The following is a 14,107-nucleotide window of genomic DNA, read 5'->3' as shown; positions in this document are numbered from 1 at the left end:
AAACAACCTTGACAGTGCTCGTATCTGCAAGCATCCGTCGCCGTCTGAACGGCTAAGGATTTACAACGAAGCTCTCGAGGAGATTGGTGACGGTTCAAAGACAAGATTCACACAATTCTCGTAGCCATAGGATCTACTTGAAAGCTGGTTTACACTGCCATGTGAGTTCCTAGATATGGTTATGAGAGTTTTTCGGATATCTGCGCTCAGTCTATATCTCGTGGGTTAATCGATAGATGGGCACGTTCAGAAAAACATTGCCGAGACTTGGAGCAATTGGTGCTCGGCACCTCTGGTGAAGTCATTAATCTGTGTCTTTGAACCATGTCTGCAAGTAGTACCGCAATAGACCCAAGCTGCATCTTGCTTGAGGTTGAAAATGATTTATGCGAACGGTCCAAATTGGAAGTCACCACAAGTGCCCCGGGCAGCCATCTCTCTCGGGATCGGAACCATTTCTAAATCATGCATGAGTTTTATTGATGCATAGCTGCTTTAATATCTGCTTGTACGAGGATCTCAAGTATGCTCAGTCACATGTGAAGCCGTGTCGATCCGTCAACTACTTTGGGCAAATGCAACTGACCTGATGGTCACGACATAAACGTCCGCCAAACAACATCCCACAAATTTCTTCGCCATAATCTCTCTTCTTGAAATTTGCTCACCAGCACTCGAATTTACCCACTCTAGAACTACATCCTTGAGATTATGAAGCTTTTAAACATTATACTTGTCTCTTCTGCTCTACACGGAAGCCAGACACTTGCGGCTTTCCGTCCGGACCTTCAAGAGAATGTTCAAGTCGCCGAAATAGAACCAGATCAAAGGGTCTCCGATGGTGCTACCGAGATTACACTGAAAGCATATCCAGGCTCTGACTTTGAGATCGCTTTCAAATGTACAGATGACACCAAACAGTTCACCTTCGCGGACCACAAGCACTGGGTAGCCTGTTGCCGGCCAGGCCAAAAGCTTCTCGTATGTTATCCAATTCGTAGAAGAGTTTGTAGAAGTAGTACCATGGACGAGAGATTCCTTCACTTCATTGATGTAGGTGCTAAAAGATCTTTAGGGTAGCGAGTTCACTGCATTCGACTGCTGCGATCCCAGTCAAGAACTTCTTGGCAGTAAAGGTACTGGATACAGGTGTTGCCCAATCGGCAAAACATACGATGAGTGCACTGGAGTGTACAAACCGGTTGCTACTTGTCCTGGAGCAGAAACATTGATCAATGGGCAATGCACTTGTCCTTCAGGCACATACCGAGCATCTAACGGTGTGTGCGAGGCATTGAAGTGTTCTTCGGGTGTCCAGTCAGGTAAGAAACATCATCACGGAAGTTTTCCAAGGAGTATCTGCTGACTTGAAATCAGGGAAGTGCTACACTTTCACTTTGGAGAATGGACATCGTTTCGGTTACAACTCGGCTGGCTTCTATACTGCCTCTGAAGAAAGTCGAGCCCAACAATTCGGAAAGTTCAAGTTATGCACAAACGAGTACTGCTCAGCCAGTACCGACATAAACCCTGGACAGCCATTCTACATCAAAGACATCCACGGCACCGCAAACGGTGGTCAGCACAGCAAGCAATGGCTGAACAATGCCAAGGATGGATCTCACATCACCAAGACAGCGCACTTCTCGCAAGCTGGTCTATTCACCATCACCAAATGGCCCTGTGGCAAGTATTGTCTAAGTGGCAAAGACCGGGGAGTTGGACCAACTTGCCCTACTGAGATGCTTGGTGCCACTTTCACCACAGCCGACGACCAATCCTGTGTCCCCTTGACTCTGCTTGAAGTCCCTTGCGATGTCAGAAGCTTGGAAAATAATTGTATTTGGGACACTAAAAAGAAGCAATGCGCTGGTGAGGAGGAGCTTGCAGCCTGCAGACTTCATTTGGATTCTACTTCTCCGATTACTGTAAACAGTGATGCAGATCATCAGTTTGTCTTTTAGGTACTTCCCATGTCTTGGTTAGAAGTTGATGACGGAGTGGAAGTCACTCACGAAGCTCGGAATTGTTGTAAAAGTCCTTCATACACCCTCGGGTATTAGTCGACAGCAAGTACATCAATTCATAGTGAATTCGAAGACAGAAAAATAATGAACTCTTTTAACTCCTATTTATTGCTCCCACTCTGCATCGGCCCTCCGCTCTGATACCCTCTTTGAACAACTCACATTAGGTATCTAAAGAACATATCTTCTCTGTCCGTGATATCCATGCTTTCGTCCAAATCGTCCCGTAAATGAATCCTTGCATCAGACGAGTTCTCCATTGCCTTGTCTCGCCGAGCATTTTCCCTCATGAGATAGATCCGCAAGACGATTGCAATCGCCCCCGCAATAGAGAAAACGGAAATAATAGTTCTCATCCCCGTCTGGTCATCTGTTAGTCCATTGTCTTGAAGATCACGAAGACAAAGCAGGAAAACTTGCCTGGTATCTAGGAGACTCGCTATCGAGGAAGAAATGGGGCCCAACAATTCTGCCAACACAATAGGCAACGAATACCATGGACATCACCGTTGCTTTCTTGGTGAATCCAGTGATATTCGATGTCACCATGGATGTAGCCATTGGCAGATTTGCTGAGAATGCTGAAGTGAGGCACGCTCCTGCGACACGGGCAGCTCGATGTTCAGCGGGAATCAGGAACATCATTAACGTTCCCGTGATACTGTTCGACATTAATCCAAGCCTTAGAATCTTTACGATGGTGTTCATTTCTTACCTGACTGCCATGAAGAACATCATTGCAAACAGTCTTGCGTTCTTGACAAAGGAGCCAGGGTAGGCACTACAATTTTGTCAGTGGACGGCAATAAATCCAGTATGGAAAAAGTACTAACCCGATAGAAACGAAGATTATCTGCGACACTCCAAATGGTATTTGCAATAGAAGCGTTGAGAATAGATCAAATCCAAAGCCTTTGATGATGATGTTTCCGAACTACGCGTCTTGGTCAGATTGCCCGTCATCGCCACTTCGCCAGGACGGACTGAAATGACATACACTGGAAAGACCACCCGTGGCAACATTGACGCAGAAAGTGTTCATAGTAAGCAGCCATGCTTGTGGATCTTTAAGAGCCTCGATGACTTGGTTCTTCTTGTATTTTCTGGTCTTCCTGCTTCCATTTCCCTGCACTCTTTGTACTGCCAATTTCTGTTCCTCTTCTGTGAGGAAATATGCTGTAGATGGATGCGATGGTAGTGCGAAATACAGAATGCCGCCAAAGAATATCGTCGCAGCACCGTATATCAGAAACAGGCACTGAACTTGCGTCAGTCTGCTTCTCGGGAGTCTTTAGCTGGGCAATACTCACTCGCCACACCGCGACTTTGCCATCAATGTGGGCGATCCCATAGGCAATAAGTCCACCAGTAATGCCAGCGATGCCATCACCAATGAAGAATGCACACTGCCTGAAAGGTTGCTCTTCTCTCTTGTAGAATATACCGATCAAGATTGCAAAGGCGGGAACAACAGTTGCTTCGCCAACGCCGAGGAAGAATCGTACAGCCATGAGACCAGCCCCATTCGTACATGCAGCGTGGAGCATGAGAATCACAGCCCAAGACATGCTATGAGAGATCAGTTAGACTTTGGTCATTCGCAGGACCAGGTGGACTTACACTGTAACCGAAACATATTTTCCCACAGGGAACTTGACGATCATGACTGACGTCGGGTAGGAGAAGAATAAATAGCCAAAGAAGAATATAGAATTCGCCCATGAGTATTGTTGATCGTGTAAATTCTGAGGAGCACATCAGCCATTGTTGCCTGCGCTTGTGTTGTAGGATATCCACACAGAGCACATACCAAGTCGGGTATGATCCCAAGGATGGACGCGAACCCGATCGAGCCTTTGTCGAGGTACTGGAGAAAATAGCATATGATGAGAAGCGGAACTAGTCTAAAGTGTAATTCAGTTAGTTTTCTGAGAGTAATGCGACATAGGGTGGCTTACCTAATATCAATCTTCCAGAGGAGCCGCCTTTCTGCAGCAGAAAGCTGAGCGCTTACTCTTTCATGCTCGTCCTTAGATGGAAGATTGCTGGAATCTGTAGCAACACCGACGTTTGGCAACTTTTCATCTTTCGGTGTGCATTTATTAGGCCCTCCAGGAGTCGAACGGGCATTCAAGTCAGTTTGATGAAAGACATCGAAGTTCTCGATCCCCATGATTGGCATCACTGTCGAGGAGGATGCTTGAATCTCGTTGTCAAGTTGCGAGATTGTATCGTTTGAATTGGTATCAGATCTCTGTCCTGAGAAAGTCATGTATGACACTTCATCTTGTCGAAGTAACGTTTGACTCTCGTCCTTATATTCATCACGCTGGATCGCCATCTCTTCCCTTTTTTCAGCCTTCTTTCTTTTGCAAACTTATGTACAGCTCTAGTAGGAGTCGAGACTGAGTCTATTCTCTGGTGGCTGATCTTCTAAAGATATGCTAGGAAGTTTCAATCATAGTGATATGTTGTAAAGTTTATTTGATCAACTAGAGTGGGCGCCGGGTTGATATGGCTGAAGCTCTACTGGCCCACGTGATCTGAACATCCTGGGTGCAGCGGTTAAATCTCTGATCAAAAGAAACTGTAGATGCAAGGTGTGCACTACATGTGGCGCGGGGGGCTGTCATGCGTGATGGAACTCAGCCGGTCCATACACCGCTTGTAAAAATCCACTGCTTCTGCCCCCCACCTCAACTGTAGGTACTCACTCCACGTATTCGTTGCCACCCAGAAGCTTGCAGCTAAGCGAATATCAAAAACTCCATGGGCTATCCACGCAGCAATTCAGCCTGCGTCTGATCTAGCAGAATGAAACGTCAAGCAAGACTCCCCAACACTCCGTTTATCATGTTGTATCCCAAGGCGAGCATACTAACATTTCTCCCCCGTGACATGGGTTGCGAAAAGGAAACAACATGCACGGGCGAGTCAGGGTTTGTCATGCGGCCCGGTTCTGATCGAACTCTAATATGGTACTAAACGAGATCAGACCAATCATAATCCAAAAACAAAATATGTTTGTTCGGAAAGACAGCGGTGGATAGCTCCGCCCATCCCAAGAGAGCTGAATTTAAGGTTTGGGTGTCGCATATGCTTGAGGGAGGCGCCGGAATTGTTCCAGATTTCCAGAAGCGTGGCTAGAAGCGCTACCTTGGACATTCACACCCCCTAGAGGATTCCAGACAAACCCAAGTGGTGACTTTGCCTCTTCGAGCACACGTGCAGAAAGCTTCTATCGTGGAACAAACTGGTGGCGCGGATGTCAGTCCCAAACATCCGCCCATGCGACAAATGCACCCAGCATTGTTGATTCAATTACTGGAGTAAGAAACAGCAATCCAGAGTGCTGATCCATCCTTACACCCGATGGAGAGGACTTCTATTCTAATATAAAGTAAATCTAGCATCGGTCGGCAGCTCCGAAATTAAAAGTTCACACTAGCCCTGGCCAATTTGCTGGACGATCATAAAACCCCTTAACAGAGGTTTATTCAAGCCTAAGTTCATGGTTTTGGTCCCATAAACTCTATCTGCCCCAGGTTGACCCCGAAGTATCGTGGCGAATTCGGTTCAGCGCATGAGTACAGACAGACTTTCGCGAGATGTTTGGGATCCTCAACCCTGGTTCTCCAAGATGCGACGAAACCTACCGAAAGCTGAAACTCGTAAACACTAGTCTCTTCCAGATGATGGGTCGACTCTCATTTAATACAGGGAGTCTGGCATCGAAAATGTAGAGACTTTGTACGCCGTCATTGTGTTGATTTTCTTGTCTGGACAAGATCTCGCAGCAAAAAAACGAACAGTAATGATATCAGCCACGAAATACGCGCGACTCGCAGAGGATGAGAAGTCTTGCCTTGACCTAGAGCGCTGTAGAGACAGTGTTGAAAGTACTGTCATCAAGAAAGATAATGGATACGATGACGGATGTATTCCTGAAGTTGACGATGAGGAGGAAGACAGGATACGTGGTTGGTCTGTAAGTATAATTCGAACAATCTTACGGTACTAGAGTTGAAGGTTAATGGTAGATAGTGGGTACTCATAGTCGCTGGAGTGGCATCTGCGATGTTCTTCTACTGCTTGGATAAAAGCATCACAACAATCCTCATTCCAGTCATCGTAAGCGAGCTTGGCGAAGCGTCCAAGTTGCCCTGGGTTTTTGTTGGGTGAGATCCGTCTCTTTCAATATCTTCATGTCATACCGAAGAACGAAGCTCCTGACACTTTCAAGTTTTGGGCTGGGTTCCCTATCACTTACTCTTCCCATTGGCAAGATTTACAGTCTTTTCAACGCCAAAATTCTGTATCTAGGTTTTCTCGGAATCTTCATGCTCGGCTCAGCCCTTTGCGGTGCAGCATGGAATATGGATGCATTGATCATTGGACGAGTCCTTGCAGGAGTGGGAGGTATTGGAGTGTATACCGGAATCATGACATTCTTGACGTCTCTGACAACCGAGAAAGAAAAACCTGTGTACTTGGGAGTCATGTAGGTGAAGATTCGTTCTGCAATTTACCACTTTGATTTTGCTCACATATGTACATAGCGGACTTTTCTGGAGCATCGGTCGAGTCATCGGTCCACTCTTTGGGGGTGTACTAGGTAGAGACTCATGGCGATGGGCGTTTTACATCAACCTGCTTGTCTGTGGCGCTTTCTCTCCAGTCTATATCTACCTCCTTCCAAGCTTGCCGTCAAAATCCAAAACAGCTCTACATGCACGACTACAGAACTTCGATTCCCTAGGGGCAGGTTTGAGCATTTGTACAATCATCACGTTGTTTACCAGCATCAACTCTGTTGGGACTCGCTTTCCATGGGGTAGCCCCTTGATGATCGGGATGTGCTCCTTGGCAGTCACATTCTTAGCATTATTCTCATCACAGCAATTGTTTTGCTTCAGAACGACGCCAGAAGATCGGATATTTCCTGTCAATATGATTTTCAACCGGCAAGTCTTACTGGTTTTCATAATCGGTTCAGCGAGTAGCATCGCAGCTTTCGTACCAGCGAACTTCATCTCCCTATATTTCCAATTCACAAGGGGAGATTCTGCATTGGATGCGGCACTCAGACTGCTACCTATGATTATTGCGATGTCTGCTGTAATGCCATTCTCTGGATATCTGATGCCCAAGATTGGTCATCTGGAATGGTGGCCCTTTGTGGGAACCCTGATTGCACTGCCAGGCTTTGTTTATATGGGTAAGTTTTCGTCAGTCGGTATAACCTTCACTTTTACTAACCTGCCGCAGTTGGTCTTCATGTTCAGTCATCACCGGCTTTAATTTACATTTCCGAAGCCTTGATAGGCGCAGGAATGGGAACTTATATGCAGATTCCATATACTCTGGTCGGACCATACATTCGCAAGGATCAAAAACAGGAGGCAATGAGCTTCGTGATCATCTGTAAGAAAGTCCGCTCTGCTCTGTCATGATCTCGTTGCTCATTAATTCTCTAGCTCAAGTTGGGGGAATTGCTTTCTCCATGTCAATTTCCACAGCAATCTTCACCAATTTGGCTACATCATGGCTGAAAGCCCAACTACCGGAGATGTCTTCATCCAGTATAGAGAGACTGTTATCGGGAACAAGCAGGTCACTTGATGGTTTCTCATCGTCGAACCTGGGCGATGTTCTAGATATCCTTGTGGATGCCATGCAGCCTGCGTAAGTTCATTCTGTTTTGCGATAGAATTACAATATGCTAATATTTGTAGATGGATTATCACTCTCGCGGCTGCAATTGCGGTTATTTTGGCGGCAGCGACGCTGATTTACCAGTCAATCGCAAGAAGTAGAGGTTCTGTAAAATAATAACGTTTGAAGACGATGGCAAGACCACTCTTCAGATATTCTAGATTTAATAACAAATGTACCGACCACAAGCCACAAATTAGGATGACGGCGGGAGAGGTGAAGTTTGAATAGAGGAAATGCAACTGCTAAGCGAACCCGCCGGAGGGTCTTTTCAAGGCAACGTCAACACTACCTGAGACTTTTCGTTCCGAAAAGCGCATACAGCCAATCTATAACCTCCGAATAAATCACTAATTATCGGCTTCCTCATCACTGCAGAATGTTTATTCCGACAATCTATTAGGAGTAATATCACACGTGACGGGGCATTATCGGGTTATCCAGTCTCCCGAGCCCCGATCAACTAAAGTGGAACATCAGCACCTCATGCCCTCTCGAATTTCCCGCTCTTCGTCCAGTATACTATGTTCATATCCAGAAGATGAGTGTATGAATCAATCACTATCCTCTCCCACCGAGATTTGAGACGATGTCCCTCTCAACAAAAGCACGTTCGTTGCGGGGCATAGTTTCAAAACGCGTAGAATTTCTCTCCCCAACCCCAGCATCAAAATCAAAACGATGGAACAGCACATTCGAATCAAAACCATACAAGCCATCATCACCAAAATCTTCAAGTAAATCCTCGTCGTCCCCAGCATGGACGCCACTCACAGCCCTGGCTTTCGGTGGCGGCCTTGGCCTGGCGTGGGTGACGGGACGGGCGTATCAGAAAGCTCAACAGCTGAACATCGACTATGCCAGAGATGATAAGTTCAGACCTCCAAAGTATGGGAGTGTAAAAGATATGATGAAGGTATCTCTTACGCCGTCTCCTGTACTCTCTTTTTTTGGAGACATTCAATTACATGGAAAAGAGGAATCGAGATTGACCACGTGACAGGCCGTCCAAGAAATCGAAGCAGCTCTCGGCGCAGAAAGTATCAGCATGGAACCCTCAGATCTAAAACACCACGGCGAGTCTGAATGGTCGCCTTCTAATATCGATACTCTTCCCATTGCTGTCGCGTACCCCAAATCCACAGCTGAAGTCTCAACCCTCGCCAAGATATGTCATCAGTATAAAGTCCCCATAACAGGCTTCTCAGGCGGTAGTTCACTCGAAGGCAACTTCTCCGCGCCACATGGAGGCATCAGTGTAGACTTCATGCACATGGATAAAATCTTTGCTTTCCACGAAGATGATATGGATGTCGTTGTACAGCCAGCTGTTGGGTGGGTTCACCTCAACAAGGAGATCGCAAAGAGTGGACTTTTCTTTCCAGTGGATCCCAGTCCGAGTGCCAAAATCGGGGGAATGATAGGTACGAACTGTAGCGGGACTAATGCTGTGAGGTACGGAACTATGAAGGACTGGGTGCTGAATATGACCGTTGTTCTTGCTGATGGGCAGGTTATAAAGACGAGGGGTAGACCGAGAAAATCGGCTGCCGGGTATAACCTCAACGGTATCTTTGTGGGGTCAGAAGGTACGCTTGGGCTGGTCACGGAAGTCACTTTGAAGCTCGCAGCGGTGCCGAAAGAGTTCAATGTTGCTGTGGTGGCGTTTCCAACAGTCAGGGATGCGGCAGCCACCGCGACTGCAGTGATGCGAGCGGGCGTTCCAGTGGCGGCAATGGAGTTTCTCGATGAGAAAATGATGGAAGTTTTGAATGCAGGAGGTCACACAGCACCAAAAACCTGGAAAGAGGCACCAACGCTATTCTTCAAGTTCTCAGGTACGAAAGGAAGTATTGCCGACAATATCAAGGAAGTCCAATCGATATCAAAGGCACATAATGGAGGTGGATTTCAATTCGCCAAAGATCACAAAGAGCAGGATCTTATTTGGTCGGGTAGAAAGCAGGCTTTATGGAGCTTACTGGCTGCTAGGCCGGAGGGTACACAGCTATGGACAACGGATATTGCTGTGCCAGTGTCAAGACTGGCTGATATCATTGGTATGACACTCGCATCTGAATAGTTCTGACACCACGAGGGAAGATAGTTTGCTGATCGAAAACAGAGGAATCAAGAAAAGGCCGGGAAGAACTCGGCCTCTTCTCATCAGTCGTCGGCCATCTCGGCGATGGAAACTTCCACGAAGCCATAATGTATCACCGCGAAGACGCCGAGGAGACGGCTGCCGTCGATGACCATGTCAAAAACATGATCACTAAAGCCCTTGAGATGGAGGGCACATCCACTGTACGATTCCACCATTTTCAACGATTCTTGAATTCCTCACCTATTACTTTCCAAATATTGCAGATGGGCTAACTGATGCGTGATTACAGGGTGAACATTCCATCGGCCTCTTCAAAAAACACGAACTCCTTCAAGAAGTCGGACCTGAGACCCTCGGTGTAATGAAAAGTATCAAGCAAGCTCTCGACCCGCACTGGCTCATGAATCCTGGCAAGATCTTTGATACGCCGGTATTTCATGGCCGGGTATGGAAATGGCAGAAGTAAGCTTGGCACGGAAGCCTGTACGATATATACAAGACCAAAACCTCTGTTTTTGTACTACTTGTACTTGTACAACATCCAATAATTCTGGGGGAACTCCCAGCTGTTGGGGATAGGGATTCGCGAGGGGAACGAAAGTCATTCTTTGTCCTTGATCTCACCCTTCACAATCTCCAACAATCTCTCACCGATCCAACTCCCCTCCGTCCCAATCCCATACACATAACTAACATGATTCTCACCCCACACCATCTCTACATCCAATCCCTCAACCCATTCTCGGTCTCATCTCCATCCCCCTCTTCTTTACCAAAAACCTCCTCCCACGCCGCCTCACACCCCTCCGTCCCCTTCACAATCTCATCAAACTCCCATTCCCCCAAAAAGAACTTCATTTTCGGGCCCTTCCATCCCACTTCATCCCCCGCCTTTGCCTTCAAAGCTGCTTCCCTAAAAAGCGCAACAGGCATCTCCCTCCTGATTCTCGCTTTATCCTTTGTGCGGTGATACTTAGGCATATTGATGCTTGTCGGCGGATTATCGACGTCGTACCAGAGACCGGCGGAAAGGAAGATGAATGTCGAGTTGTTGATTATTTGGTCCCACTCTTCTTTCTGAGGCCCGCTCTTGTCCTCTTTCAGACTTAGACTTGGGTCTTCAGCTAAGTAGCCTCCCCATAGCGCGGTGCCGATACAACTACCTCCCGCGGAATGTCCTATGATTGTTAGAGATGTAGCCGGACAGCCGCCATATTTGGGACTATTTGAGATAGCCCAGGAGATGGCGAGAGAGGCGTCTATTGCGCCGGAGGGGTGAGAGGCTTCTGGAAGGAGGCGGTAGGTTGCGCTGATGAGGATGGTGGAGTTGTTGGCGAAGAAATTGCCTGGGGAGGGTATCAGAGAGCTGTTTCTTTCTCCAATATACTTTCCGGGATTCGAAAACAAACCCAGCTCAGATGGAAAACTTCTGGAAAATAGGAGACGAGGGTAGATTACCAATGTTCGAGTGGAAAGTCGGCGTCACGTCTGTATCCCCAAATACCATTCCCCCACCGTGAAAGAAAACCACAACGGGGGTTTACTCTCAGGTGTTGCACCTTTTGGGTAGTAAATCTGTATTCCATTTATATCAGCATCTAACTCATATCAAATCCCCTCCGCCTCTGACCTAGCCAAATCGAGTTCCCACTTTGATTGAGAACATTGCTTCACTCACATCCAACCTCTGCCTCTCCTCCTCCCCATACGTGATGCCCTTCTCCACACTGACACCCGAATAATCATTCCCCTCAATCTCATGTATATTAGTGATCAAATCCACCATCTCGGCATTCGTCTCGCGGGTGAATTTCTTGCCCCATTTTTGGATCGAGGAAGCAAGTGAGGTGCAGGCTTCTTCTAACGCCATTTTAATAAATTTCTGGAGGGAAACGTTGATTCAAGTATGCACAATGTTGTGATAAGCGCAGAGTGGTGGAATATAAGGTGATATTATAGGTGGTGCGGGGGTCTGGGATGAGGCATGCAGGTGTTTGGTTGAAGTAAGTTTTCGCATGGAACGAGCCGAAGTCAGTAAAAAGTGGAGAAATATTGCAGAAGCGTGCAGGTGATCTATACGATAAAATCGACTTATTGCGTAGGAGGAGTCAGAAGATCCTGAGGCTCCTCGAATGATATCGTGGTCGAGATTGACGCCTCTCAGTGACTTGTCAAGTCAACAATGCTATGTGGGAATATGGCCACGGTGAGCGAAGCGTACTATGAGATGACCCTGCTTGAGGCTCTGGCCGCTTCATCATCAGCCCAGAAAAAGAAAGGTATATTCCAATGATCTGGAGGAGATCACAGAATGAGGGGAAAATCAATTGTCGTCGTGCACATCGATTATTACTTGAGGCGCTGTTGTTGACATCCATCACGTCTGGACGACCCAGCAGTCAAGTTTCGGCAGATCGTCGGCCCAGGGCAACTAGCTCCAAGCACCCACCTGAGGACGATGTCTTTTAACCCTCTCTCACCATCCACCTCATCCGCCTCATCCACAAGAGACATCGCAGCCATGGCGGTCCCCTCTCCGACCTTCAAATCCACTGCCCTTCGAATCCTCTGCCGCTCGAATACTTATATGTCCTCATCCGACCCAGGCGCTCAGTTGCAGCCAACCACAGTCTCCTCCCACTGCTCTACACCCGTCACTCTCCACAATGACAGTGTCGTCAGGATCACTCCCTGCCGGAGCAGACAAAGACCGTAACCCTCGTGGCTTCCAGCACGGCACGTCCTATCGAGCTACAACTGCGAAATTTCTCGGTGCGAGAACTCCATCGACGTGTCGAGCTTCATCGACGGAAACTTAAGAGTATGCTGGGTATTAGCAAGACCTCATTGAGCGGCACGACAACCCGAATGCCGCACCGCGAAGACGACTTCTGCCGCCGCTTAAAAGAAGATATCAAGGGGTAGCTTCGCGGATGGAAGTATGGAGAGTATGTTGAAGTCGTGGTTCAGCACCCTTAAAGGACGCAGCTTGTTGACCTTATCTGCACTCGTGTGACGGATGTCACTATCTAGGATATTGTCAGCTACTGCATTAAGACTATCGAGCTGATTCAGCCTCTGTGCAGCCATAGCGAAGTCGCCTTGCGCTACCGACTTCCTATTGCCTTGCCTTTACAACCCTTATTGCAAAGAAGAGTCTTCTGAAGTCAGACCTCCGGCTGCTATCTTTTCCCTGTCTGCAGCACGATGCAGTGCCTGATCTATATCAGAGACAAGTCGTGGAGCTACAAAGAACAGAGATGTTTTGCCAGCCTGCAAAGATTGTAAGGCCATATTAAATGCAGTTACCTTAAAATGAAACATCCACGAGCCAAGAAAGAGTGTCATTACCCTACGTATAACAACCAGCGGCTAGGTCTCGAGTACTTAAAGCATCTCAAAAACCATATGCAGTCTGTGCACGGCATCAAGCCTCGCGAGTCAAGTCTTTCGGGCATAACCAAATAGACTGTGTGCCATTTCATCTCAGTTGTAATTTCTTACATTGCTATCTCTAGTCACTACTGGTTTCATTCTTCTGACCTTATGGGTGACTTTATGCTATGTTTCCGGCAAGAACTTACGCTTATTGCCTGACGCTATCAACAAAGAGGGAGGACGAGGCAGTTGTTATCTTGATTGTTTTCATTTTCGCAGGAGTACCTTCAACCTTTAATCTTCCCGTCGGTCCTGCTAATTCTACTACCAAGTCAAAGTTGTCTAAATTAATACAGATCCCCAAAAGCTACCCGAGCAGTTCCGCAGATGAGCCTCCGAGGCGACTGATACCCTTAAGTTGTTTGCTGATCGCATCTGTGACACAGACAGATTTGTTAGGATCAACGTGGGAGACTCAACGAAAGCGGTGGCAGTTACCACTGTTCAAGCCGTCAAAATCTGTCCACAGCTATGGTAGGCAGCAACGCGGCTGCATGATTGTGCTACCGCCCATTATCCATTCCTTCCGCCACCTCAGTGTGTTGAGCCTCTTCTGCATCTGCTGCCGAGCCTTGCGTTGAACTTAAATAAAAGATAATCACATTGTTGCGCCGCCGAAGACAACAATGATATCATGGGAATAAATAATTCACCTATGATATGAGCATCTCAAGTTGTACCATTGCCATTTCCTGTATGGCCAGAAATAGCAATGACGCGTACTGGGTGCAGATGTCTCTGAGCGGAGGTCTAGCCTTAGATCTTAAAGCCCAGCTGCAGCCACATACCTAAAGATCAGTGACAGCTGTATCAAGTTCGG

The 14,107-nt window shown here is 47.2% G+C and overlaps 6 protein-coding genes across 7 annotated transcripts; 3 read left to right on the top strand and 3 right to left on the bottom strand.

Moving 5' to 3' along the window:
• The first annotated feature begins 487 nt into the window (after positions 1–487).
• Positions 488–2,117, top strand: ONS95_003568 (uncharacterized protein). Its single transcript, XM_058496883.1, has 3 exons — positions 488–981; positions 1,076–1,322; positions 1,378–2,117. Exons 1-3 carry the CDS (start codon positions 712–714, stop codon positions 1,962–1,964), a joined length of 1,104 nt encoding a protein of 367 aa, XP_058352825.1. The 5' UTR covers positions 488–711; the 3' UTR covers positions 1,965–2,117.
• ONS95_003567 (uncharacterized protein) lies at positions 2,118–4,694 on the bottom strand. Of its 2 annotated transcripts, XM_058496881.1 has the most exons (9): positions 3,986–4,694; positions 3,838–3,931; positions 3,648–3,772; positions 3,338–3,596; positions 3,025–3,285; positions 2,861–2,961; positions 2,743–2,808; positions 2,448–2,688; positions 2,118–2,389 (listed from the first exon to the last, which is right to left on the bottom strand). In XM_058496881.1, exons 1-9 carry the CDS (start codon positions 4,366–4,368, stop codon positions 2,186–2,188), a joined length of 1,734 nt encoding a protein of 577 aa, XP_058352823.1. In that variant the 5' UTR covers positions 4,369–4,694; the 3' UTR covers positions 2,118–2,185. The 2 variants fall into 2 exon arrangements, with proteins under 2 accessions (XP_058352823.1, XP_058352824.1); XM_058496882.1 differs by lacking the exon at positions 3,986–4,694 and having other exon boundaries at positions 3,648–3,860.
• Positions 4,695–5,841: 1,147 nt separating this feature from the next.
• On the top strand, positions 5,842–7,859 carry ONS95_003566 (uncharacterized protein; the record flags this gene model as incomplete). The annotated part of the gene is made up of 7 exons (XM_058496880.1): positions 5,842–6,015; positions 6,072–6,205; positions 6,271–6,528; positions 6,587–7,245; positions 7,296–7,451; positions 7,505–7,712; positions 7,763–7,859. 7 exons carry the CDS (start codon positions 5,842–5,844, stop codon positions 7,857–7,859), a joined length of 1,686 nt encoding a protein of 561 aa, XP_058352822.1.
• A 472-nt stretch (positions 7,860–8,331) lies between these two features.
• ONS95_003565 (uncharacterized protein) lies at positions 8,332–10,315 on the top strand (the record flags this gene model as incomplete). Its single annotated transcript, XM_058496879.1, has 4 exons — positions 8,332–8,658; positions 8,746–9,802; positions 9,868–10,049; positions 10,139–10,315. 4 exons carry the CDS (start codon positions 8,332–8,334, stop codon positions 10,313–10,315), a joined length of 1,743 nt encoding a protein of 580 aa, XP_058352821.1.
• Positions 10,316–10,566: 251 nt separating this feature from the next.
• ONS95_003564 (uncharacterized protein) lies at positions 10,567–11,356 on the bottom strand (the record flags this gene model as incomplete). Its single annotated transcript, XM_058496878.1, has 2 exons — positions 10,567–11,195; positions 11,308–11,356. The coding sequence occupies 2 exons, from the start codon at positions 11,354–11,356 to the stop codon at positions 10,567–10,569; spliced, it is 678 nt and encodes a 225-aa protein (XP_058352820.1).
• A 123-nt stretch (positions 11,357–11,479) lies between these two features.
• Positions 11,480–11,719, bottom strand: ONS95_003563 (uncharacterized protein; the record flags this gene model as incomplete). The annotated part of the gene is made up of 1 exon (XM_058496877.1): positions 11,480–11,719. One exon carries the CDS (start codon positions 11,717–11,719, stop codon positions 11,480–11,482), a length of 240 nt encoding a protein of 79 aa, XP_058352819.1.
• Between the last annotated feature and the right edge of the window lie 2,388 nt (positions 11,720–14,107).

This window comes from Cadophora gregata (genome assembly GCF_030347475.1).
Source record: "Cadophora gregata isolate MNR1 chromosome Unknown scaffold_13, whole genome shotgun sequence".
NCBI lineage: Eukaryota > Fungi > Ascomycota > Leotiomycetes > Helotiales > Ploettnerulaceae > Cadophora > Cadophora gregata.
Note: the sequence above shows the minus strand (reverse complement) of the source record. Positions and strands in the feature narration are given on the sequence as shown.

Excerpts from the sequence above, each read along its gene's own strand:
- ONS95_003568 (XM_058496883.1), top strand. The coding sequence starts at position 712 with ATGAAGCTTTTAAACATTATACTTGTCTCTTCTGCTCTACACGGAAGC. Across the intron at positions 982-1,075 it reads GGCCAGGCCAAAAGCTTCTC|GGTAGCGAGTTCACTGCATT; the intron begins GTATGTTATCCA and ends AAAGATCTTTAG. Across the intron at positions 1,323-1,377 it reads TTCTTCGGGTGTCCAGTCAG|GGAAGTGCTACACTTTCACT; the intron begins GTAAGAAACATC and ends ACTTGAAATCAG.
- ONS95_003567 (XM_058496881.1), bottom strand. The coding sequence starts at position 4,368 with ATGGCGATCCAGCGTGATGAATATAAGGACGAGAGTCAAACGTTACTT. Across the intron at positions 3,286-3,337 it reads GCAAAGTCGCGGTGTGGCGA|TGCCTGTTTCTGATATACGG; the intron begins GTGAGTATTGCC and ends ACGCAAGTTCAG. Across the intron at positions 2,809-2,860 it reads ATAATCTTCGTTTCTATCGG|TGCCTACCCTGGCTCCTTTG; the intron begins GTTAGTACTTTT and ends ACAAAATTGTAG.